Consider the following 23975-nt stretch of genomic DNA (forward strand, 5'->3'; position numbering starts at 1 on the left):
GAGGGAAGAATCCGTGGCCTCAGACGGGCAGACGGGAGAGCAGACTGGGGGCGGGGCTATCTGAGACCCTCACGTGTCCGCGAGTTTTCTCTGTAACTTTAACTCCGCCCCCTGCGAAGCCCAGATGGACGGGAGCCACGGCTCTGCCCAAGCTGGGGTGCGGGGCCAGCTGCTTCGAGGCCAGGAGGGTGTTTTATGGACGTAGGCCAACTTTCTTTGAATGGAGTCACGCAAATTCAGATTTCTAGCTCTTTTTAAAAAAACCGAACAAACAAGAACTGGCCTTGTGAGCGGACACCCTGTGTGAAATGACAACCAGCTGAAGTGACCCCTCGTCAGTTCAGGGAGTGGGCTCCCCAGGACCCGTGAGCTCGGGACAGGCCCTGTGTCTGCGGCTGCCCTCCAAAAGTCACAACTCTGCTGACTGGACTCGGACAAATGGCTGGTTGGTGGCCTACCTTCAGCCTAACTAGCGGCTTGACCCGGGTCAGCTGGCGTGACCTTGTCCTGAATTTCAGGTGACAACGGCCCTGAGCCTTATCTCACAACCAACCTGTGGCCCCGTTTCACTCACTGGAAGCCTGAGGTTAAGCAACTGCCCAAGGGCACCCAGCGCAGCGACCGATTCAGCGTTTGGATCCAGGTTGCTCTGTCACCAAAGACTGTCACAAAACAGGGGCACCCTGCTCCCGCTGATGGGGAGAACACCCACAACACACCCCCGGAGACGCACCGAGCCACCTCCATGGCTCATGGCCGAGGCCACATCCTCCAAGAGCGGAGCTCCGGGGTCGAGGGACGAGATCTGCCCTTGGCGGCTGGGCTTGCACCGCGCATCCTCCGACCCAGCGGACAACGCAGGCGCCGCTGAGATGCGGCTTTAAAGGCAGATGGGACGGGGAGCGGTTCTCCTGCAGCGGTCCGATGGGTGCGGGGTGCTCAGGAATAGCTAGACGCAGGAGCACTCCAGGAGGAACGTGACGCGGTCCCTAAGCAAGCCCGTCCCCTGCGCCCGCGGGGACCCGAGCGGGATGCGCTCGGGCAAAGTGCAGCCGGGCGCGGCCTAGTGCAGCGCGGGAGAGGGCGCTGCTCTGCTCCGCCACCTGCCGCCGCGGCCCCGCGCGCCCCCGACCTTCGCTCCTCCGGGCGCGCGCTCGCTTGCCTGCTTCCTGCTGCCGCCGCCGCCACCGGAGCCATGGCGACCTGCTTGCGGCTGCAGAGCTGCGGGGCCCCGCGCCTCCGACCCGCGCTTCCCGGCCGCTCCCTCCGTCCCCGCGCCGGATGCTGGGCGCCCCGGCCAGCCGAGCTCCGTGCCTACGCCCCGGGCCTGGGCGGCCTCCCGGAGGCGCTGCTGCGCACCGACAGCTTCGTGGGCGGCCGCTGGCTCCCGGCCGCCACAGCCTTCCCGGTGCTCGACCCGGCCAGCGGCGCGGAACTGGGCCGAGTGGCCGACTGCGGGGCGCCCGAGGCCCGCGCCGCCGTGCGCGCCGCCTACGATGCTTTCTGCAGTTGGAGGGGCGTCACCGCCAAGGTGAGTGAGCCCCGCGAGCTTAGCCGCCCCCCCGTGAAACCGGCGCATCTGGGGTTGGCGTGGTACACCACGAAGAGTCACATAAACAAGAAACGAGACGCTGGACAAATAAGTTAGAGGCCTGGGCTGCGCACCAAGCACTGTACGAGACGCTGGGGACACGGGCCCAGACGGCAGGCTGAGCACGTCAGCGCGTGTAGAGGGAAAGTGTCAGCCGCTCCTAGGGACACCTGCGGGGGTCCCAGGCTGCGGGGAGGCCTCGCAGGACGCTGCACCTGGGCTCGGGGAAGTGGGATGAGCGCCCCGGGACACAGCCATGCCACAGGGAGTGGGGTGGGCTTCGGAAAGCTTTGTGGGGAGGGAGGGAGGCGTCCAGGACCACTCTGTAGGTTTTCAGCAGAACAGAGAAATACTGCTGTGGACTGACCTAGAGACAGTGGGGACTGAGGGTGGGGTGTGTGACAGGGAGGCTAGAGGAAGAAGAAAACTAGGGCTTCTTGCTTCCCCCTTACCACGTGGCACCTGGAGCCGCCCCGGGAAGCGTCTCCTGCCTGCCCTTCAGTGTCCGGCAAGGAGGTCGGGGAGCGGGGAGTCAGTGCTCATCCACCCATGGATGCGCACCGAGTGCCTGTGTGCCGTGCACTCGGGCGGTGGGCCGCCAGCAAGCGGGTGCTGCCCTTGTGGTGCTCCCCCCGGGTGGAGGGGCGTAGGGGCTCTCGCCCGCACACCACAGATCTGATATCCAAGCAGGGAAGTGGCAAGAGTGGGTGCCTGGTGGGCCGAGAGGCTCGGGCAGAGGGAAGGGCAGGGTGCAGGGCTGGGCGAGGGCAAGCCGGCTCCGCCGCTGCCAGAAAGGACCCCAGGATGGTGGCTCACCCAGCAGACACGCGTCCCGGTTCTGGGGGTGGCACGTCTGAGCTCCAGGTGTGGGCAGGGCTGAGTTCCCCTGAGGCTCTCCCCTGGGCCTGGCTGTCTCCTCCCTGCATCCTGTGTCGGGGTCCTGACATCTTCTTCCAGAGACACCTGCTTTTCCTCGCTCTCCTCTCCCCGCGTTCATGTGCTGCCTGGTCCCGAGTTCTAGCTCATGCGTCACTTCTGCCGCCGAGCCTGCCACAAACACAACCTTCCCCAGCCTCCCTCCTCAGAGCCCCCAGCCCTGTCTGCAGGCCTTACCTTGACCCCCAACACCTCTGCTTTGCCTCCCATCAGTCCAGGTCATGCCCCGTCCCCCCCAGGAGGGAACCCCTGGAGGAGGGAACCCCTGGAGAGTTCAGAGACCTCACAAGCTAGTGCCACATCCGCTGCCAAAGACTTGGTGACCTAATGTGACACCAGGGCACAGGCTGGTTGTCCCACAGCTCTGGGGGGCACGCCCCTTGCCTTTTCTGGTGACTAGACGCCCTAGACGCCGTCCCCAATCCTGGGCTGGAGCCCCACAGTGCTGCCCCCTCTCACAGCCATCCCAGGGATGACACTGGGCCCACCTGGACGGCTCAGGGTTGTCTCCTCGGGCAAGACCCTTCACTTAGCCCACCCGTGAAGTCCCTTCTCCCTGTGAAGTAACCCAGTCCCAGGTTCAGGGGCTGAGTGTGGGCACGGGGGGCAGGTGGGCAGGGGATGCAGGTGAGCACGGGAGGCAGGAGGTCACTGGGCCCACCACAGCCGAGCCTAGCACCTGTGCTGTTCAGTCCTTTCGGGGCCTGGAGAGGGAGACGCTGCCCAGGGGGGTGAGGAGACAGGCCCAGGGGGCTCCTGGTTCACCACCCTCACTGCAGCCCTGCTGGGGGGGCCTGGGGTCAGAGCCCCATGTGACACCACCCACTTGAGCCTCCCAGGGCCCCGGAATCTCACTCACAAAGGCTGTCCTGCTCCCCAGCCGCACCACCATCACCCGCGTGGGGGAGTGAACAACAGAATCAGACCCACGCATCCTGGCGCGGGCAGGGTCGGCTCCTTCTGAGGCGGGCTGGGCGGGAAGGGTCTGCCCTGGGCCTCTCGCCTCATGCCCCCCCAGCACCTGCCCTCCGCCTCTGCCCACACTCCCCCTTTCAGTGTGACACCAGTCACAGTGGGCTGGAGCCCACCCCCACCATGCTGTTTGGCTTGATGACCTCTGTGAAGGCCCCACCCCCAAACTGGGACCCTGTCTGCCGGGATGGGGGTCCAGGCTCCTCCACGGCCCCTTTAGGGGCCACAACTAACACATCACCTGAGGTCTGAGAGAGGGTGACCCCACTGCTGGTTTCTGGGTTTGGCCGGGCTGGGGCGCCCCCTGCTGTCTGCCCGCTCAGGGAAGTGTGGGCCTCACTCCTGCAGGCCAGCTCCTCCGGGATTTAATGTCCTTCTCTGAGCCCAGCCTGGAGACTGGAGTCTTCCGCTGGGACCTGTGGCATCCGGGTCTGTGGCCACGGCTCACCCGCCTGGGGCTGGACAGCTGCTAGAGGGACAGTGAAGAGAACTGGATGCCTCTTCTCTGGGGGTAGAGATGTAGAAGCCTTCGCCTCAACAGTACCCTCAATGGGACACGTACGATCCCACGGCTTGTCGTCCGAAATAAGGAGGGGACAGGCCCTCTGCTCACCGGGCAGTGAGGGCGGGATTAAAGCCTCACACCTGCCGCCTGGCCGGCGAGCAGCCCTGCAGGCCGCGGAGAGGAGCCCGGGGACGACTCTCCGCCCCAGGGACACCTGCCTGTTCCGGTGCTGGCGGCTGAGCTCCAAGGCACTGTGTCTTCAGAGGACTCTCTGTGGCCTGGGTGACCTGGACTCGCTGGGCCCACTGTTTCCTTTTTTAATGGTTTCATATAAATGAATTGTTTCCTTTTAAGATTTTATATGTGTAGTTGACTCTTGTGCACCCCCTACTGGGGACCTGGCCTGCAACCCAGGCATGTGCCCTGACTGGGAATTGAACTGGCAACCCTTTGGTTCCCAGGCCAAGCTCAATCCACTGAGCCACACCAGCCAGGGCTAGAAGTATTTTTTAATTGTGGCAAATATACCTAACAAAATTTGCCATTTTAGCCACTTGTAAGTGGACAGCTTGGTGGCACTGGGCACACCTGCAGTGTTGTGCCCAGGCTCTCTTCGCAAGTGTGCAAACCTTTCCTCACACTGTACACACCCAAGTTGAGGACAAAGCCCCCCTGCGAGGAGTTGTTGGAATAAGGAACTGGACGTGGGGACACTGTGCTGAGACAGAGAAGCCAGCCACAAAAGACAGATGCTGTATGCATCCCCTCACCTGACGTCCCCAGAGGAGTCACAGTCCTGGGGGCTGGGGGTGGGAAGTGCTCAGTGGGGACCCCCTTCCGGTTCTGCGAGACGAGAAGTTCTGGAGGCCGATGGCGGGGGTGGTGGCCCAGCAGTGTGACTGCACGTAAGCCCCCTTGACGTGCCCTTGAAAGCGGTGAAGAGGGTAAGTTTTATGTGTATTCTGTGATTGGAAATAACAATGGAAACTGAAGTTATTCACATCTGCCCTAAACAATAACAGCTGTGTCCACAGACTCCCTCCCTCACGGCCCACGACTGCCCTGAAGACGCTCCCGAGGCCAGATCCTTACCTGCTTCTCAGAGGAGGGTCGGCGCCTCCCCGGGAACAAGCCGGGGCTGAGATTTTAGGGAGCTGGCGGCCGGGTGTCTCCCCTACCCTTGGTACCTCACTAGTTCTCTCCCTTCCGGTCTCTTCTCAGGAAAGGAGTTCAGTACTTCGGAAATGGTACGACTTAATGATACAAAACAGGGACGACCTTGCCAAGATCATTACAGCCGAAAGCGTGAGTCCGGGGCCCTAGCGCTACCCTCAGAAGCTGTCGGGGAGTGTCAGACTAAGGCTTAGGGACACCGCTGACTTCCGTGCAGCTGTGGCTAAAAGATGTGAATTCCTTGCCCGGGGATGAGCTGTCAGTGAATTGTGCCAGGGCCAAACCCTTCCTCGTTAAAGCCAGGCACTCATTTTGCTAAAACTAAATCTGTCTCTGTGCCGTGTCGGGGAGGCAGGTTTCGAGTGGAGCTGGGTGGCCATGGCTTCCTCCCCCTGACACTTTTGCTCCGAGTGACCTGTTGGTTGCTCTTCCCTGTTGTTTGAACACGTAACGACACACAGCGGTTTCAGGGAGCAGTGACCAATTTCACCGCGTCACCACAGTGAGAAGGTGTCAGGAGGGGAAAACAGCCGGCAGGTGCGGGTCTGCCCCCTGTAGGGTGTGCGTGCCCCGAGTGCCTGTGCTCCGAGCTCGTCCCCGTTGCCCTCCGACCTTGCGTGTTTCTCGACAACCCTGGGGGTTTGCGACAGGCAGCTGTCCCACTCCGCTCGCAGCCTTGGTGACTGAGAAAGCGCGCCCTTCTTCTGCTGCTGGGAGGCAGTGACGGCCCCTTTTCTGCCCGGGTTCAGGGAAAGCCGCTGAAGGAGGCCCAGGGAGAAATTCTGTACGCCGCCCACTTCCTGGAGTGGTTTTCGGAGGAAGCCCGCCGCGTGTACGGAGACGTCATCTGCACCCCCGCCAAGGAGAAGCGGGCCCTGGTGCTCAAGCAGCCGCTCGGCGTGGCCGCGGTCATCACCCCGGTATGTGGCTGGCGGGGTTGGCGGGGCCTCGGGGAGAGGCTGCTGGCCCTGGTCGCGGTGTCCAGTTCCTCCGTGCCCGTGACTGGGTCCTCCCCAGGGGCTCTTCCACTGGGCATGAAGGCTCCCGCTTGGCACTACCAAGCATGTCTGAAAAGAGCTTCTACTGTTTATAATTTTTTTACACAAGACTTCAGATATGACACCTTTGCTAACGTGTCATAGTTCTGAGAAAGTTCCGTGTGTGGCGGAGGTACATGTGTGCCTGGCGCAGCGCCTCTGCCCTCCTGGACGGGCTGCAGGGGCCGGGTGCCCAGCTTCCTCTCGGCCACCCGCCCTCAGACCCACCCTGCCAGGCCCTGTGTGAGCTTCCACCCGGGGTCGCTGGCTGCCCCCCAGGCTCTGTGCCGTCCCACTCAGCACAGCGGTGGCAGGCAGCCCCCTGCCACCGGGGTTCCACTCGGAGCCCACTGCTTCCAAGCCGTGCAGCCTTGGGCACGTCACGTCACTGCTCTGCCTCAGTTTCCCCAAGACTGCAAGTGAGGAGCATAATACCAACCTCGTTGGGTGGTAGGGATTTAATTAGCTCTGATTTAACAGTGTCTGCCCCCGAATAAGCCAGTGTTTGTCACAGTAAGAGAACACTCCGCCAGAAGAGATGTGTGCATGTCTACAGGTATCTCTACAGAGACGGCGAAAGAATAAGTCACCGGCCACTTTCAAGTCCTCTTTGCCACTATTTTGTACCAAAGGGTCAGGAAACTATGGCCCCCAGGCCACACCCCGCCTGCTGCCTATGTTTGTCAACAGAGCTTCACGGGGACACGGCCACACGCAAACTTCCACATCACAATCACGGAGTCGAGTATTTGGGTTGGCACCTGGGCGTCCCACTAAGCTGAAAATACCAATAAGTCTGTTGACGGCTGGTGTAAATTACTGTACTGTTTTAAATTCTGAGACCACCCATCTGTAGGAGCCTGTCCCCAGCCCCTCAGCCTGACAGTGTGGGTGCTCGGGGCTCTCCTGTGAGGAGCTGGGAGCCGCCCCGCCCGTCTCGTGTGTGGGCCGGCGGACCACGGCGTGCTCAGTGGCCGGTGCCCCTGCTCACCCCCAACCCCCCTCTATCCACAGTGGAACTTCCCCAGCGCCATGATCACCCGCAAGGTGGGGGCCGCCCTGGCAGCCGGCTGCACCGTCGTGGTGAAACCCGCCGAAGACACGCCCTTCTCAGCCCTGGCCCTGGCCGAGGTGAGCCCCGCCGCGCACACGGGGACGTCGGCCCGGGAGAGCGAAGCTGCGGGAAGCCCCCACCTCCCCTGCATCGCACGCTGGACGGCGCTGTTCTAACTGGTCAGCGGCTGTACTCAGTCCATGGGGGCCTCCTGACACCTGGGGGTGGTCCCTGAAGTGATGTCCGTCCATCCTCGTCACGCGGGCAGTCCTCACGAGGTGACCACACCTGGCATTGTCACGTTTGGGGCCTCTCCCTTCTCCAGGTCCATCTGCAGTCAGGTCCTGTCATTCTTCCCCCGTCACTCGAAGTAAAACCCCAACCTCCTGCATTGGCCTTCAGGCCCTGACAGATGCCACCTGCCCAGCCTTGTCCCCTGCTGCCTTTCCTGTCACCGCCGAGCCCTGCACGCACCTGCTCCAGCCGATTCAGACCTCACCAGACTCGGCCCCCACTCCCGGCGGCAGGAAGGGCTCCCCTATACTTGAAAACAGGGACCCAGCTGCTGTGGCTGTGACCGCCACGGCCCAGGCCTGGCTCTCCCCTTGCTGCTCACCCCGGGGCCTGGCTGACCCCTCAGGAAGGGCGCATGGGACAGCAGGCCCAGGCTGCGGTGATGACCACAGACCCAGCCCGTGGTACTTGTGAATCCCCGCTGTGCAGGGAAAGCCCCGTTCCTGTTTTCCCGATGTGGGGGCGGTATGTGTCCTCTCCCCTCCTGTGTCGGAAGGCGTCGCTCTTGCATCTGCACGTCTGCGGGCTCTTCCTGCCTGCGTCCCCAGTGGGTCCCCCCTTATCTTCACAGCCCAGTAGCATGACCGGCATGCTCGCTCAGCCTGTGGGCTCGGGGCTTCTGTTTAAACCTGGAAAGCTCCCAGGGCCTGTCCCAGACACTCGGTTTGCTCCCGTCTTCAGGGACCCTGCTGTCCGTGTGTCCGGTCTTGTCACGTTCCCACGCGTCTTTTCCGCCTCTCCCCTAACCTTCCAAGTCACCTTGTCGCTTCTGGGTTTCTTTGGTATCATCACCTGCTGTGCTGATGTGGTCTCATGTTCCTTCGTGTTTACTTTTCGTTTCTGGAAAGGAATTCTCGTTCTTTCCTGAGTCCCCTCACCTCATTTCTGAATTTGCCCTCATTCTGATTCCCGGTGCCGTTTCAGTCTCGGCACAATTTCCTCACCGCAGGGGGGGGCGCAGTGTCGACGGCTTGTGGGCTTGTCTTGTTCCTGCTTTGGTTGCCTGTGGGGATGCTTTTCTGCTCTTTATTCTTTCTTTTTTTTTAATAATCTTGTCTGGGATTTGATGTCCCTGTTTTCCTGAGCGAGCAGCCTATCGTTCCAGGGAGTCAGTTTTCCCAACCTCTTTGGGAGGCCCCTCACGGCCCACTCCCGGTCTCTCGGGGACCCGCCCCGCTCCCTGCAGTGCAGGGCCCCTCTCGCCCCCCTGCAGTTGGGCAATTCCGGCCGCTGTCCCCGGTGGCCTGCCCTGCGCTCCACCAAGGCCTGCAGGCTGTTGGGGCCCTGTTATCAGAGGTATTGACAGCCTGCGTCGTCTCAGCTGTCAGTGGTATGTCCCCACCCACGTGTAATTTGCAGTTTGTGGAGACTTCGTGTCGGCCAGCATGCTGTGGTGTGTCCACCCACGGACAGCGTGGTCAGATGGCGACGCCCAGGGCTGCCCGCCTCCTCTGGAGCCAGTGTTGTGGCCGGACCAGCCCCGGGGGTTCTCACTGTCATTCCAAGACACCCTGAGCCATGACCGTCAGGTCAAGGAACTTCAAAGACGAGGCCTGTTGGTCACAGGTCCCCTAGGCCACACTGCCAGGTTTTGCAGGTTCGCTCTTTATTGGTGGATTTAAAACATCATCACAGGAGGCAACTCAAGGGCCCGTGTGGTCGGTTCCCACGTCAGCCAGGACTGCAAACAGGAAGGGACGCTCCGGGCGGGGGTGGGGGCGGCCCCTTCTCCTCCAGGGCTGGCAGGTGCTTATCTGCGTGGCCGGAGGTGGGGCCGGCTGGCTGTACGGGCGCCAGGCACTGGAATCACACTGAAAACAGCTGTTGGGCGCTTACACCCCCTCCGTCTGGCAGATGTTGTCTCAGGTGTTTGGGGCGGCTCCCCCACTGCCCCCTCCGTCTTTACGAGGGGGTGCAGGGACCGAGAGGCTGGGTTGCTCCCCACGCCTTCCCAGAGTCCTGGTCAGATCTGTGAAGGGAGCTCCCTGCTGGTGGGATTCGGAAGTTCACGTGACTCAGGCCACACCTGGTCCAGAGAGCACGGCCACGTTCCGGGTGCACAGCTGTGGGCCAGCCCCGCGCCACCTCTGCACTGGGGCCACCCACACACAGTAGGGCTTGGTGAGCGCTCTCGCCATGCTGTCTCCTTGATCGTACAAGCGAACCAGAACCTGATTCTTGAACTCTCCTCCGGTTTTTCTTAGGAAACAAGGCCAAGGTTGTCTTTTTTCCTTCTAACAGAGCATCGTGCTGAAACGTACACCCTAAGAAATTCTCCCTGAATGCCGTGTAATGACTCAGTAACACCCATCGGCACTAACAAGAATCTCGTTTCCGTCCCAAGTGTATTCCGCCCCTGCCCCAAAGTCAGCTCAGTGTTTCCCTCTCCTCCTTGGATTAATGCGTCGGTCGGTCTCTCTCCTGCTTTCTCACATCCTGCTTCTCTCCACAGCTGGCAAACCAGGCCGGCGTCCCTCCCGGGGTCTACAACGTCGTGCCCTGCTCCCAGCAGAAGGCCAAGGTTGTGGGTGAGGCGCTTTGCACTGACCCGCTCGTGTCCAAAATTTCCTTCACTGGCTCGACAGCCACTGGGAAGGTACGCGACTCAAGAAGACAGGCCATTCCGGCACTTTCTCTTTAGAGCGTGGAATGGGGCCCTGTGCCCTTGGCCACCCCGCGGGGAGGGGTCCCGCAACCGCTCCGTCTGACACAGTTGGGCCCGGTCGCCTTGGGGAAATGCCGGGGGGTCCCTAGCCGACAAAAAACTTCCCGGGGGATCTGGGCGGCGAAGGTTCCCTTACTTGTTGTATGTGAGGTGGCGGGAAGCCAAACATCTGTCTCAATTCTGGAACGCAGGTTTCTTCATGAGCTAGAATTAGCGGTTCCAGAAACCCACGGTGGGTGCTGAAATGGATACCTCAGCACTGAACGAAAAATCATATAAAGGTAAAGGTAAAGGTTCTCTTTACCTTTAGGTAAAAAGGTTTCTGCAATGTAGATAGAGGTACCTACAGAAACAGAAAGTTTTTAAATGTTTGAAAGAGCGAAAAGGCGGATGGAGCAAGTTTCTATCGTGGCTTCCCCTCTGAACAGGGAGGTTTTCCTGCTGGTGTGTCTGTGTGTGCGTTCGTGCTAGACCCGCACACGATCACCTCAGATAAGGTCCCCTGACCCTGGCTTGAAAGTGTGAAGCCGGTCGCATCTAGACACGACAAGCAGTGGGGATGGGAAGTCCCGACCGTCATCACTAGGGCCGTGAGCCGGCCACCCCGTGCCAGGTGGGGGGACTGGAGACCCGTCGGCTGTTCAGCCGGGCACGGGGACCTTACAGGCAGACGCCCTGGGAAGTGTCTGAAGGAAAAGAAAGGCCTGGCTGGGAGTGAGCTTTGTGAACTTGGCCATCAGAGACACAGACGTTCCCAGGACACGGGGCAACGGCCAGCAATTCACAGTGTCTCCTCACTTTGCTCAGCAGGCGGTCACTGTCTGACGGCCCCAGGACGGTGCTGACCCTGTTCCCGCCAAGCCTAGCTCACCTCTTCAATTACCGACCTTGAGCAGGGCCCCGATGAGGGAGCGCCGCTCTGAGGTCAGCGGCTCCTCTGAGCTGACCTCTGCAGAGAGCCGCTGACCCTCAGACACAGCCTGGCCTCTAACAGAGCCCCCAATGGCCCCGCCCCTGCCCCATCCAGGGGACCACCCCGCTGAGGCCACGGAGGGGATGGTGGTCGTTACAACACAGAACCCCTCATCTCTTCCTACACCGAGAAAGGGTCCTCCGACCAGAGGACAACAGACCCGTGGACTGACCGGTGACCTGGGGCAAGTGGCCCAGCAGAGGGGTGAGCGGGCAGAGGGCAGTCTGGCGGGCAGAGGGCAGAGGGGTGAGCGGGCAGAGGGCAGTCTGGCCCTCTACTGGACTTTGGAGGCTGAGGCCCTGAGGTCCGCAGTGGGGACCAGAGTGGACAGCACGCCTCACAAGGTGTCAGCAGTGCCGGCGGCCAAAGCCAGGCTCAGCACCCGTCCTGAGGACCAAAGGGAAGGACACACGGGCGGAGGGAAGATGCGGCGAGACGCCTCTGTGCCCGAGGCGGGGTGGAGGCAGGGGACCACTACAAGTGAAGGCAGGAAGACCAAGAGCCCGGCAGAGAGCATGGCTTAAAAATCGAAACAAACACCAACCTCGAGTCATTTCAGTGGCCCAACCTCAGGACATTTCAATGAGAAGATCTCTACTATTTCATTGCCGGGACGCTCCCCCGGACACCCAGAGAGCTACGGCTCAGAATCCTCTTTCCAGCCGCGCTGAATTTTGACCCAGAGGGGCCCGGCAAACCCTGTGCCCTTGGTGCGCATTTCTGGGGGCCGTTCCTGGCATGACCTTGGGCTTGTGACTGCTGGACCGTGCGGGTGCCATCTCTCCCGTGGCTGTGACTGGACAGAGGCCTGCCCCTGTGGTCCCACCCAGCTCTCCTGGACCAGGAGCACCTCTTAGCCAGAAAGCCTTCCAGGCAGGCGCCAGCAACTGCACTTTCACAGACTCAGCCTAAGGTGACAGCGGCAGTGTCGTGTGCAATAGCAAGGCCTTGGGGACCCCCTGCACGCCCCCCACGGGAGCACTGAACGAGGGAGCTGTGGGGCAGCCACACAAGGGGCTCCAGTGCAGGCAGGCGACGGAAGGGGCTGGAAAGGTGCGTGCCGACAGGAGGGAACGCGCACGGCACCCTGAAGGAGGTGGGCGGTGTGGTGACCACGTTAACACGTCCCAGGTACGTGGTGAAGAGGGGAGTTGAAGCAGGTGACAAGCCGTGGGACTCCGCCATCCTGTCTGCTTCGACAACACACAAGGACGCTGTCGGAGGCGCACATGGGCTCTGGAGTTCCGGCGGTTTTCCCTCGTCTCGTCACCGTGGCACTCTGGCCTGCCACGCTGGTTTTCTGAACAGGCGATGCGCCCCGGTGGGGGGTCCAGATGACGCAAATGTGCGCATTGGGGAGTCTCACCCTCTGCCCCGGCCCCACTCCCTCCCACGCACAACTAAGGAATTCCTTTTATTTATGTGTCTCAAATGTTTTGTTTGCTTCTTTTTAGAGAGCAGGGAGGGAGAGAGGAAGAGACAGATCAGGCATGGTTGCCTCTCGTGTGCCCCAAACTGGGGACCTGGCCCCCAACCCAGGCATGTGCCCTGACTGGGCATCGAACGGGCGACCTTTCAGTCTGCAGGCCTGCACTCAGTCCACTGAGCCACACCAGCCAGGGCAGGAATTACTTTAGTGTCTCTGTCACCTACGAGCGAATGGGAACAGATATTCTTGCTCTCCCCTTTTCTTGTGCCAAGTGGCATCGCAGCTGCCCCGCTGTGCGCCTGGCGACCTTGGCTGTTGGGTCAGTGCCAGAAGCGGCCGGTAGCTGACCCCTCACGCCCAGCGCCCCCCTCTGCCCCGCACGCAGGTGCTGCTGCGCTACGCGGCCGACTCCGTGAAGAGGGTGTCCATGGAGCTGGGCGGCCTCGCCCCGTTCATCGTGTTCGACAGTGCCGACGTGGACCAGGCCGTGGCGGGGGCTGTGGCCTCGAAATTCAGGAACTCTGGGCAGGTGGGTCCCGCAGCGTGCTCCAGGGCCCGTGCCTGTCTGTCGGGCGAAGGTCCTACCGCCTTACTCATCTCCAAGGAACCACCTTTGGGTTCCTCCCATGTCCATTCTTCCTTATCCCAGTTTTTCAGCAAGTTCTTGGTAAGCGCCCGCTCTTTGCCGGGGGCGACGCAGACGCGGAGGCTCCCAGGGAAATAAGGTGGAGTCTCTGCCCCAGGGAGCGTCCCGGGCCGCAGAGGCCTTTCTCCAAATGCTCTCTCTCTTCCGCCGCTCTCTGAACCCCGTGACTGTCGGTCTGCCCCACGGGGCTTCTCGGGACTGACTGAGCAGCAGAAGTCACCGCCTAGACTCGCAGCAGCCAGGCAGCTGGGCTCTGAGCCCACAGCCTGTGGGAAAGGAGGGAGGAGAGCGTTGCCATGGCATCTGGAAAAACTCCAGACGCTGCTGCCTGGGTCTCCCGCTTCCTGGGAAGGAGGGCAGGACCGGCCGCCACGGCAGGGTGTGCCCCCCCCGGGTGTGGGTGTCCGGCTGCCACAGGGACAGAGGCAGCCTGCGCTCACTCGCCTTTATAGGGACCCGGGACTGTCAGAGCTGGTGGGGACTTCAGAGCAGCTGGTCCAAACCTGGCATGTCACGGATGGGGACGTGAGACTCGAGGAAGACGGACCGGCCTGAGGCCCCACATCCTTGGGTCAGGACCCCAACTCTACTAAGGAGCTAGGATTGTGGACGTGGGGTCCTGTCTCCCCCATTCTACCCCAGCTGCTGCTGGGGCCCTGGTTTCTTACAAAGTATCCGGACACACTTTGTCTCAAAGCATCATCAACAATTTTAAATGCACAGAAACAGTACAGCCTCCTGAACAGTTACATTGTGACCGAAACGTGTAACACTCTATGTTAAACAGCGTTTAGCCTTGTTTTGGCCTCTGGTACTTGGCCTCCGCGAACAGCTCGGTTGTTTCAGAGCAGGGTGTCTCCTTTTGAGGACACAAATGCCGACAATGTGCACACCACGCAGGTTTCCACCATAAAGTCGCAGCTTCTCGCTGTGTTGCTCTTAGCCAATCAAAATGCATTGGACACCAAGTTATCTATATACCTGTTTCCAGTAGAAAAACACAAGATTAAGAAAAAACACGAGAAAGCTTACCAGTGATCACTACATTTCCTATAATATGGTCATGCAACTTGAAAACATTAGGTCTAAGAGGAAACAAGCCAGGTCCTTCCAATAACTCAGCTGGCGCAGAAAATGGTCTTGTGTCCGTGTGCACGGTGTCAGGTCAGCCAGCACCCAGGAGGCCGGGCTCGAGGGCGCACTTGGCCTTGGACTCCTCCCTCTGGGCCGTCACCGCAGCCCTCGGGGGTGGTCTTCAGGGTGCACTTCCCTGTCTGTTTCGTAATGATGTGTGCACACTGCTTGAAGAAAGTCAGGTTGCTGCCCTTCCATCTTTACGCAGATATCGACCCCCCATGTCGGCCCCGGAGCTGTGGGGCTGTGTACCCGCCCCGGGGAGGACCTCAAGCAGGCACCCCTAGGGGGGGAAACGGGGGTGGCCTGAGAGCCTGGGAGGTGTCTGCGCTCAGAGTGGGCAACAGCCCCAGGTGTGTCCAGGCCGCAGCTGCCGACACTCCGTTCACCGGGTCTGCTCTCCTCCGTCCAGACTTGCGTTTGCTCAAACCGCTTCCTGGTGCAGAGGGCCATCCACGACTCCTTTGTGAAGAGGTTGGCCGAGGCGATGAAAGCCCACCTGCACGTGGGCAACGGGTTCGAGGAGAGAACGACTCAGGGCCCGTTAATCAACGAGAAGGCGGTGGAAAAGGTAGGTTCACTTGCTGTCTGTCCCGTTTCACACGGTTCCATTTTGGAAGCTTAACTAGCAGACTCTTTGGTAAGGTGCCCGGCCCAGCTGTTTTGGAAACAGCGGGGAAGTCACAGAACAAAAAACCGAACATCTGCCAATTTGTGCGAGTGTGTGGCACCCTCTGGTGGCAAGCTTTCCAGCTCCATCATGACACTGAGTCCCCAGCTGATGTCACTTCAGATCTGTGCTCCCTGACTGTTCTCAATGGTGGCGATCACGCCATCCCTCGCTGCCCAGCAGTTAGGATCCTGAAATACAATTCTTTAATTTCCCAACACCCAGAAGGGGAGGTCGGCCGGCTTTGAGATGATGTCTTCAGACTGAAAGATTCCGCCCATTGTCGAGTGGAATGAATGGAAAGGAAACCCCAGGTAGAGTCTGTGAAAATTTGGAACATCAGGAATGTGACAGATCCTAGACGCTCCCGGAGGGGAAGCTGCCTGCGAGGAAGTGGGGCGCGGCAGTGACCTGAGCTGTTCACCAGCAGCTCTGCACGTGCAGTGGCGCCCCTCATTCTGAGGGGGGGTACTGGACCTGAGCTCTGCCAGGGCCCACACAGGTGGCACGTCAGACACGCAGGCAGAAGGCTCCCACCAGAACCCTGTCCAGCCCACCTGTTTCAGACCGAGGTCCAGGAAGGAGGATGACCTGGGGTCCCCAGCCCTGGGACTCACCCAGGAATGCAGACAGCAGAGCCAGGATGGGACCAGAGCTGAGTGCAGGCCTGGGAGGGCAAGGAGGGGGCAAGGAGGGGCGCCCTGGGCCCTCCGCTTGCCTCCCTCTGCAAATCTGGCCCCTCCCCCCTGAAGGGACTAGGCTGGTGGTTGTCGACCAGCTCGGGAAAGAAAGCCAGCCAGCTACGGTTTTCTGCCGCTTGCCTCTCTGAGATCCTGTCGTTTCCCAGGTGTCCTCAGCCAGCTTTCCCAGAGGCCCTGCTTTCTCTCGTCCCACAGGTGGAGAAACACGTGAGTGACGCCCTTTCCAAAGGCGCTACTGTGGTGACCGGAGGGAAGCGGCATCACCTTGGAAGGAATTTCTTTGAGCCCACCCTGCTCAGCGACGTCACCCAGGACATGCTCTGCTCCCAGGAGGAGACGTTCGGGCCCCTGGCGCCCGTTATCAAGTAAGACCAGCCGGTGGGAAGACAGAAGCGACAGGGAAGAAAGAGGAACCCGAGACAGAAACCAAGGTCACGTGCCGCGGGAGGGCAGGCCAGACAGGCAGCGGTGCTGTGTGAGTCCGCTCACGGCGGTCGAAACCCGCCCCCCTATTCCCTACCCAGACCACAAGACCGCCCGGGTTCTTCCCGGTTCTCTGCTTTGCTTGTGTCTCGCTTTCTGCTGAACTCACTTGTCTGTTCACTGGCGCGCATCCTTGAACGGCTCTTTCGAGGGAGGCTGTTGGAAATCTGTGGCCTTAGGTGGTCTTCTGTCTCGTATTCAAAGCAAGCAGCAATTTGCCTGGATACAGTTCTGGCGTTAGCACTTTGAAGATACCGAGCCTCTGTCTGCTTACACCCAGGGCTGCTGCTCAGAGCACTGATGTTCCTGATCCTTTGAAAGGGTCCATCTGCTTTCTCCCTGGAGACCTCGTGGTCTCCGAGGTCCCTACACTTCGTGGTGTGGGAGCATTTTCAGTCCGAGGTGCCCGTGTCTTCCTTTAATACCTGAAGTGCATGTCTAGTCCCGGGGAATTCTGGGTTATTTCCCCAACACTTCCTGCCTGCATTGTTCTTCTCCAGCCTGGAGGAAGCGGATTCTACAGAGACACGTTTGCTTCCGTCCTGCACCGCTCTGGTTGGGTCCTGTATCTCTTCATCGCCTCCCGGACCTCCCGGGACGCTGCCCCCTCCATCTGCCAGCCCCTTCATCCGGTCTCCACACACCCCTCTGCTCCCCAGCCCCGGCCCCGCCTTCCGAACAGCAGCAATTACCTTTTCATCCTCGGTCTCTGTGACTGGCTCGTCCCCATCGCTGACCCTTCCTGCCTCACTAGCCCCCCTTCCCTGGGGACAGTCATCCCTTCCCCACCTCCATTCCGTTCCATTCCCACTTAGCCATTTCCGGTGGTTGTTTGTCTTTCTGGGTCTTGGAACCTGGGAGGTGGTGTCCTCTTCCCCGAGAGCTCACGTTTAGCCCCTTCAAGGGTGAGCAGCCTTGGCTAGTGACGTCTGTCCGCCTGGGGCACATGCTCCTTCCAGATGCACCTGGAGGGCAGCGGGTGGGCCCTCAGGGCGGAGGGTCCCTCTCCCAGGGGGCGGTTTGCAGCCCCCTCTGTGGCAGTGGCTGGAGGAGAAGAGGCCTGCGCTGGCACCAGTGTCCCCGCTGCTTTCCCGCCCGGTGACAACACGGCACCGGTCCAGGGCCCAGGTCTGCAGGTGGAATCACCCGACACCCCCAGATGTGAGGGGAGGGGGGGCTCCATGGAATCCTGGCCCTCATGCCCCTCCGTGGGGACCACCTCTGGGCCTCCAGAAGGGTCCTGCATGTTGCGTGCTCACTGCTGGTGAGGTTTCTGGACCGTGATCCCCTCTCCCCACCGGCACTGGGAGACCAGAGCTGGCACTGGGTTGCCCGTGCCGTCCCACCCAGGGCCGAGGCGCCGTGTCGCGTACTTTGTCGGCTTTGCCACCATCTTGCAAATGGAGTTTACAGGCTATTCTGTCACTGGGGAGACGGGCCACTCGAAGAACTTGCACCTTCTTTGCTTCAGTAAAAGGTTCCACCCAGAACGTGACCTTGTTTTCTCAGGGAGCAGAAGGGACGTGAGGCTGGGAAGGCGGGCGCTGGGCAGAGCGGGGCCTCCGAGAGGCTCTGCCACCGCCCGCCTGGGTCCCTGGACGCGTGGGCTCCACGGCTCCCCTTCACTAGTGGGGTCTGTTCTGACCACACCTGTTCCTCCAGGACAGAGTGGTGCGGCCTCAGTGACACCACGCCCAACGGTCATCACTGGTGTTTGTGTGGAGAGGGGACATCGGCCACACTGCTGTCCTCTTCTCCAATGGACACACTGACCCTAGGGGACAGGGCTGGTCATTTGCTGAACGGGGGATGCTCGGAGGCCACCCTCCTGGTCCCTCCCCCCCCAACAGCTGCCTTTTCCTCCCCTCAACTGACCAGGGCCCAGGGGAGCCCAGCCAGCTCTGCCTGGTGCCCCCACTGCTGGCCGATCTCCGAATTTAGGAACGGGGGTGCTTAGCACCGTTTCACCCAGTTACAGCTCTGGGGCGACAGGAAAACGCCCCTCGAGTCTTGTCCCAGAAGTGGAACACCAGAGCTGGAGGGGCCTGCACGGGGCTCTGCTCTGACCGCAGTTGACGCTGGAGCCCGGGCCTGCCCCTCCGGACAGTCTGTCCCTACATTAGGGTTGCCGCTGCAGTCGCTGTCACGATGGTGTGTGCCCCCAGGAGGTGGCAAGCTCAGCAGTTCTCTCTTTTTTTAAAAAAAATTTATTTATTTATATTTAGAGAGAGGGGAAGGGAGGGAGGAAGAGAGGGAGAGAAACATCCATGTGTGGTTGCCTCTCACGCGCCCCCTACTGGGGACCTGGCCCGCAACCCAGGCTTGTGCCCTGACTGGGAATCGAACTGGCGACCCTTTGGTTTGCAGGCCTGTGCTCAATCCACTGAGCTATGCCAGCCAGGGCTCAGCAGTTCTTTTTTATGGCGTTTTGTTCACCATGTGGACATGATGCTGGGCACTGCGTGGCAGCCTGTGGCCCTGCGCTCTCCTCGGAGAGGTGAGCCGGGGGGGGGGGGGGGCGAGCACGTGAGCCGGGNGGGGGGGGGGGGGGGGGGGCGAGCACGTGAGCCTGGACTCCAGCCCCCACACAGCCAGTGGTGCCCTTGTCCTCTGCGCGCTGCTCCAGGATCCCTGCAGAGCCCCAGTCACGTCTTGCCATCACTGGGGACGTAAACTGGGAGAAAAGACAGCGGTTTTCTCTGCGCCCCTTACAGTCGGCTGACGACCCTCGTTGACTTTGGCAGGTTCGACACAGAGGAGGAGGCTGTGGCGATCGCCAATGCGACCGATGTCGGGTTAGCAGGTAGGTGTCTGTCCCAGCTCAGTGCAGTCGGGTCACCTCTCAGGCTGACGCTGGCACCTGCCCCTGAGACACCACCCTGGGTTTGGAGGGAGTCCCACTGGAGCACAAGGGCAGGTCTCGGCGGCCCCTGGGGTGCACTGGGGGAGCCCCGGGGAGAGACAGCGGGGTGGGGGGAGAAGGGGCAGAGTAGGTTGATCTGGGTGGGAGATGCACGGAACCCCGAGTCCCGTGTCCTCGGGGTCTGGCTGCCTGGGAGTTCCAAGTGCTCTCCTGTTCTGCTGGGTCTGGGAGCTGAGCATGAGGACGTGTGGACAGGGCAGGACGCATCTCCATGACACTGTCACCAGCAAGGGACTGGGACTGGAATCTGCGGGTTCTTAACTTCGTGCATGTAGGAAAGATTTCATAACGTGAGTCCAGGGGATTTTGAGAGTGCGTCAGTTAAAAATGGGGACAGGGGAATAAAGGACGGGCCTCAGATACAAGAGGCCAGTTCACAGCCGCAGGAGTGCGCCTGGGCCTGGCGGCCTCGGCCCTTGGGAAGGGAAGCCACAGAGGCAGAATTAAGCCGGCTGGGCTGCATGAACTCAGGAGACAAGCCCCGGACAAGCTGCCAGCGCCCACTGCCGCCCTGGTGGCAGGCCCCCTGGGGCCCTTCAGTGCTCAGGAGAAAGAGTGCAGATACAGGCCCGAGGAAGGAAGGGGAGGCAGTAAATTCACGCACAGGGGCTGTCTCAGGAGGTTCTATCCATTTCCTAAAGGCGGGGATTTGAGTGCAAGTCTCGGGGCAGGACCTCACAGAGTACTCCTCGGCTTTCGGGTGCGCCCTGCAATTATCCTGACTCACCAAAGGGGGTGCACAGGCTACTCTCTGGTCAGCGTCACCGTCAAAGAATGTCCCTGAAGGGGACTGGGACGAGGCGGGTCCACCCTGGCGAGGTCTGGACACACAAACCAGCTGCTCCCAACTGTCCTGGGCTGCAGAAACAAGACCTTGGGATTTAGTATCTGGCTATAAATGGCTCGGCCAGTTTAGTCGGCCCTCTGTCCCAGTGTCCCGTTCCATTTGCCAGGGATTCTCCTATCTTCTTACCGTCTCGCCTCAACACTCTGTGCCTGACGACCCTGTGCTGAGCACCCACAGTGAAGTGTGAGGACGGACGCAGCTCTGGCTCTCCAGGACCCTCCCCCGAGGGAGGGGGCCCTTCACACAGGGGGGGACATGTGCGCAGTGGCCCTGCCCCACACTGCCCGCTCAGGGGTGCCGGAACACTGGGGTCAGGTGCACATAGGGTCCCCACTTGCAGAGAGCAGTGACCCTCCCTTCTCCCTGTGACAGGAGGAGGGTGGGGGGAGCCGTGCCCGCAGTCTGACTGTGCAGAGACCAGAGGAGGGGGATTCGGGGCACGGACGACCCGGGGAGTGAAGAAGTGAGAAAGGGAGGGAGGATTTGGTCAGCGAGCTCGGTCACCGGAGCGAGGACAGGTGACGCTGAAAGCTGACTGAAAGCACCCGGCGTCCGAATGCGCATGAGGAGCCTCGTTCCCTACTGATGGGGAGTCAGTCGAACAGGGCTGGGCAGGGTGGACCGGGCAGCGGGTCGCAGGCGCTGGGACACGACAGCCACTGTCCCTCGAGGAGACGGTGGGCACGCAGGGGCGACAGAAGCAGGAGGAGGAGGTCTGAGGTCTGACGGGAGGTCGCAGACAGGCCGACTGGGGGCCCGGGGGGAGCCTGGCGGCCCCGCGCCTGCGTGATCGGGCAGAGGCGGGCACCGCCCATGGCTTTCAAGCAGCATCGTCGGGGGCTGTCCCACATGCCGGCTGTGTCCTCTCTCCGGGACAGGTTATTTTTACTCCCGAGACCCGGCCCAGATCTGGCGGGTGGCAGAGCGGCTGGAGGTCGGCATGGTGGGTGTCAACGAGGGGCTCATCTCCTCCGTGGAGTGCCCCTTCGGCGGCGTGAAGCAGTCCGGCCTGGGGCGGGAGGGCTCCAAGTACGGCATCGACGAGTACCTGGAGGTCAAGTACGTGTGCTTTGGAGGCTTGTAGAGTTCTCTCTTCAGAAAACAGAGGGAGGTCGCCTACATACACGCCAACATGCCGCCCGTCATTCCAAGTCACAGAGTATGTGAATTACGAGTTTTATAATGCTCGTCCAGTCCTCAGAACCTTACACAGATGGGCCCCCGCCCTTCCCCTTCCCTAACGAGGGCCAGCGGGGTCCGCGTGCCCCGGCTGCAGGCTCCCCGAGAGCCCGCCACAGAGTGGCGTTGTGGGAGGGGGGCCCGGCACGTGACTCGGAGCTCGGACCCAGAGGGTCGCATCGCCTGGCCTGCCGTGTGCTTCCTACACCCCAGGGCTGAGAAGGGTGTTCTGATTCCCAAATGGCAGGGAGGAAACAGCACTGTTTCGTGACACAAGAAACTGGTGTGAAACTCAGACTCCAGTGTCCGTGCACGCGACGTCAGGGAGCCCGCCGCACCCCTCCGTTTACTTGCCGCAGAGACGGGGAGGCTCACAGAGCCTCAGACAGCTGCTCTGGCCCCTGACGGGCAGATCCCCACCCTGACCCAGACCAGGAGGGAAGCGTGACCTCTTGGGCATCGCTTTTCGTTGAAACACCTGCTCTACACAGAGCATCCTCTGGGGATCACGCCAGGGAGCTCTCACCAAGAGCCCCGGGCAATGATCAGGGAACTGGAACCATGCTACACAGGTGCCCGGGTTCCTCAGCCTGGGGAAGCACTTCTCCATGCGCCTCCCCGCACCCCCCCCCCCCGACGTCCAGAACGCGCTGCACTGTTCGCCTCCACCCTGTGCGTGGCTGTCAGGTGCGAAATCCTGCCACGTGTTCTTCCCTCCTTCCTGTCCACCTGTGTTCCCATGGGAACACCCGGGGGCCGACCTGAAGCACCGTCTGTGTTACTGTTGATGTACTAACTCTGAGCCGCGCCGAGTGGCTGCCCTCTCCCAGGGCCGGGGCCTGGGGATTTGACTCTGATTCTTCGTGTGCCACCACCTTAGACAGCATTTCCCTGGAATCGTATTTACACCGTGCCTCTCTCTCCGCTACATTTTGGGGGATAAAACTTGGGAACTAGTTGAAAGTGTGCGAATGTTATGTTTCTTAAGCAACTGCGCACACTCACGTTTTTCCAGGTTTGATAATTGTGTATGGATGTCAGCAGAAGTGTGCGTAATCAATAAATGTTGAATTAATAGCATTTCCCGCTCTGGTTATGGTGTTTTTCTTGCCAGTTCACCACTTGAGTTTGTTGGGGTATCAGAGCCATTCAGACAGGCACGAAGGGGACCCAGATGGGCGTCAGGGTTCCTGTGAGCAGGAGGTGGGTGGGAGGCAGCAGGTGTGAGGGAAGCGGGGGGCGGGACACTGCAAGGCCACCACTTGGGGCACAGCCCCTCCGACCTCCCGGCGAGAGCCCTGGCAGCCTCTTCCCCTCCTGAGGCTGACGTGCTGGGCAGACCAAGTAAAGGAGAGCTACCCGCAAGCCCCTTAATTGACAGTCTGCCCAGAGAAATCTCTCTCGGTGGGCAGAAGTTATTCTGAAGGTAAGGAAGATGTGTCATGCACAGGTGATAGGACTTTTCTTCTGTGGTGGCATTTGAATAAGGGTGCATTTTACTTACAATCATTAGCATCTTAGGCTCAATGACGTTCAGTAACCTTAGGCTTGGAGGCGTTAAGTCACTAGGTCACAGAGCCACACCCAGGCCACCTGACCTGACAATCAGTGGTGCTGGCCCTACACGTCTGTTTAAGAGAGAATGCTGCTTTTCTGTTTGTCTGGAAAAGTGAAGAAAACGTAACAGCAAACCCACTCTTTTAAATTATTAAATTACCAATGCTTTCCATTAAGTAAGTTTAATACCGAGAGATTTTGGCTGAAATACTTTGTAATTTTCACAGGAAATTAGGTCCTAGCTTTGGCATTTTATGTGGCAAAGGTGTGGTGAGTCTGTCTGCCATCTGTGGTTCTACAGTTTTGACATGGGGTGACATTTCTCTTTTGCACACTGCAGAGGAATTCAGCCATCCCCGACACCTAAGTGTATAACAGTTTATCTCATTTGTATGGAAAGTGATGTAAAACTATGGCACAAACCAAAATCTTACATTTAGAGTAACTCCACAGTGTTTATGGCTGTGGACTTCTTACAGTAACTAATTTAAAGCATTGGACAGTGAGCATGCATTGCAGAAATGAACACAAACATTCCTTTCAAAAATTCTTGGGCTTTTTCCGGGGGTTGGGGGGAGAAGACTGCCTACTTTTACTTTTTCTATTATCACCAAAAACATCAGTCATGCCCTGACCAGTGTGGCTTGGTTGGCTGGGCCTTGCCCTGCAAAGCAAAAGGTTGCTGGTTTGATCCCTGGTCAGGGTATGTGTCTGGGTTGCAGGCTCAGTCCTGTCGGGGCACCTGTGGGAAGCAACCCATCAATGTTTCTCTCTCACATACACATTTCTCTCCCTACCTTGCAGTCTCTCTAAAAATAAAGTGTTTTTTTTTAAGTCACGTCCCTTCTATGTACATGAAAAAACACTAAAATCTAATTGACAAAAATGAAATGGAGATGCATGAGATATCGCCTTTTCTCTTTACAGAAAATGGAGAAAATGATTTTAAAAAAGGTCACTGCTGATCTCGATCTCAGGTTTCTGCTCCTGATTAATATCTTTTTTAAAAGTTAAATTTTTTTATAGAGAAACAAAAACTTGGATCCACTGTTCCACACTGCTTGACTCCTGCGTGTGCCCGGGATCGAATCTGCGACCCTGGCGCATCAGGACACGCTCTGACCCACCGGGCTCCCGGCTAGGGCTTCGATTAGTAATATCCTGATTCACACCCACCCCGGGAGGAAGCGGGCAGGGAAGGCGCGA

The 23975-nt window shown here is 59.9% G+C and overlaps 1 protein-coding gene across 1 annotated transcript; it reads left to right on the top strand.

Moving 5' to 3' along the window:
* The first annotated feature begins 913 nt into the window (after positions 1–913).
* ALDH5A1 (aldehyde dehydrogenase 5 family member A1) lies at positions 914–22290 on the top strand. Its single transcript, XM_037051382.1, has 10 exons — positions 914–1531; positions 5226–5309; positions 5927–6097; positions 7229–7345; positions 10015–10158; positions 13015–13158; positions 14822–14980; positions 15976–16145; positions 19008–19066; positions 20912–22290. Exons 1-10 carry the CDS (start codon positions 1196–1198, stop codon positions 21115–21117), a joined length of 1590 nt encoding a protein of 529 aa, XP_036907277.1. The 5' UTR covers positions 914–1195; the 3' UTR covers positions 21118–22290.
* Positions 22291–23975: the final 1685 nt, after the last annotated feature.

This window comes from Sturnira hondurensis, unplaced genomic scaffold, assembly GCF_014824575.4.
Source record: "Sturnira hondurensis isolate 20B ecotype Veracruz unplaced genomic scaffold, ASM1482457v3 Scaffold0007217, whole genome shotgun sequence".
Classification (NCBI taxonomy): Eukaryota; Metazoa; Chordata; class Mammalia; order Chiroptera; family Phyllostomidae; genus Sturnira; species Sturnira hondurensis.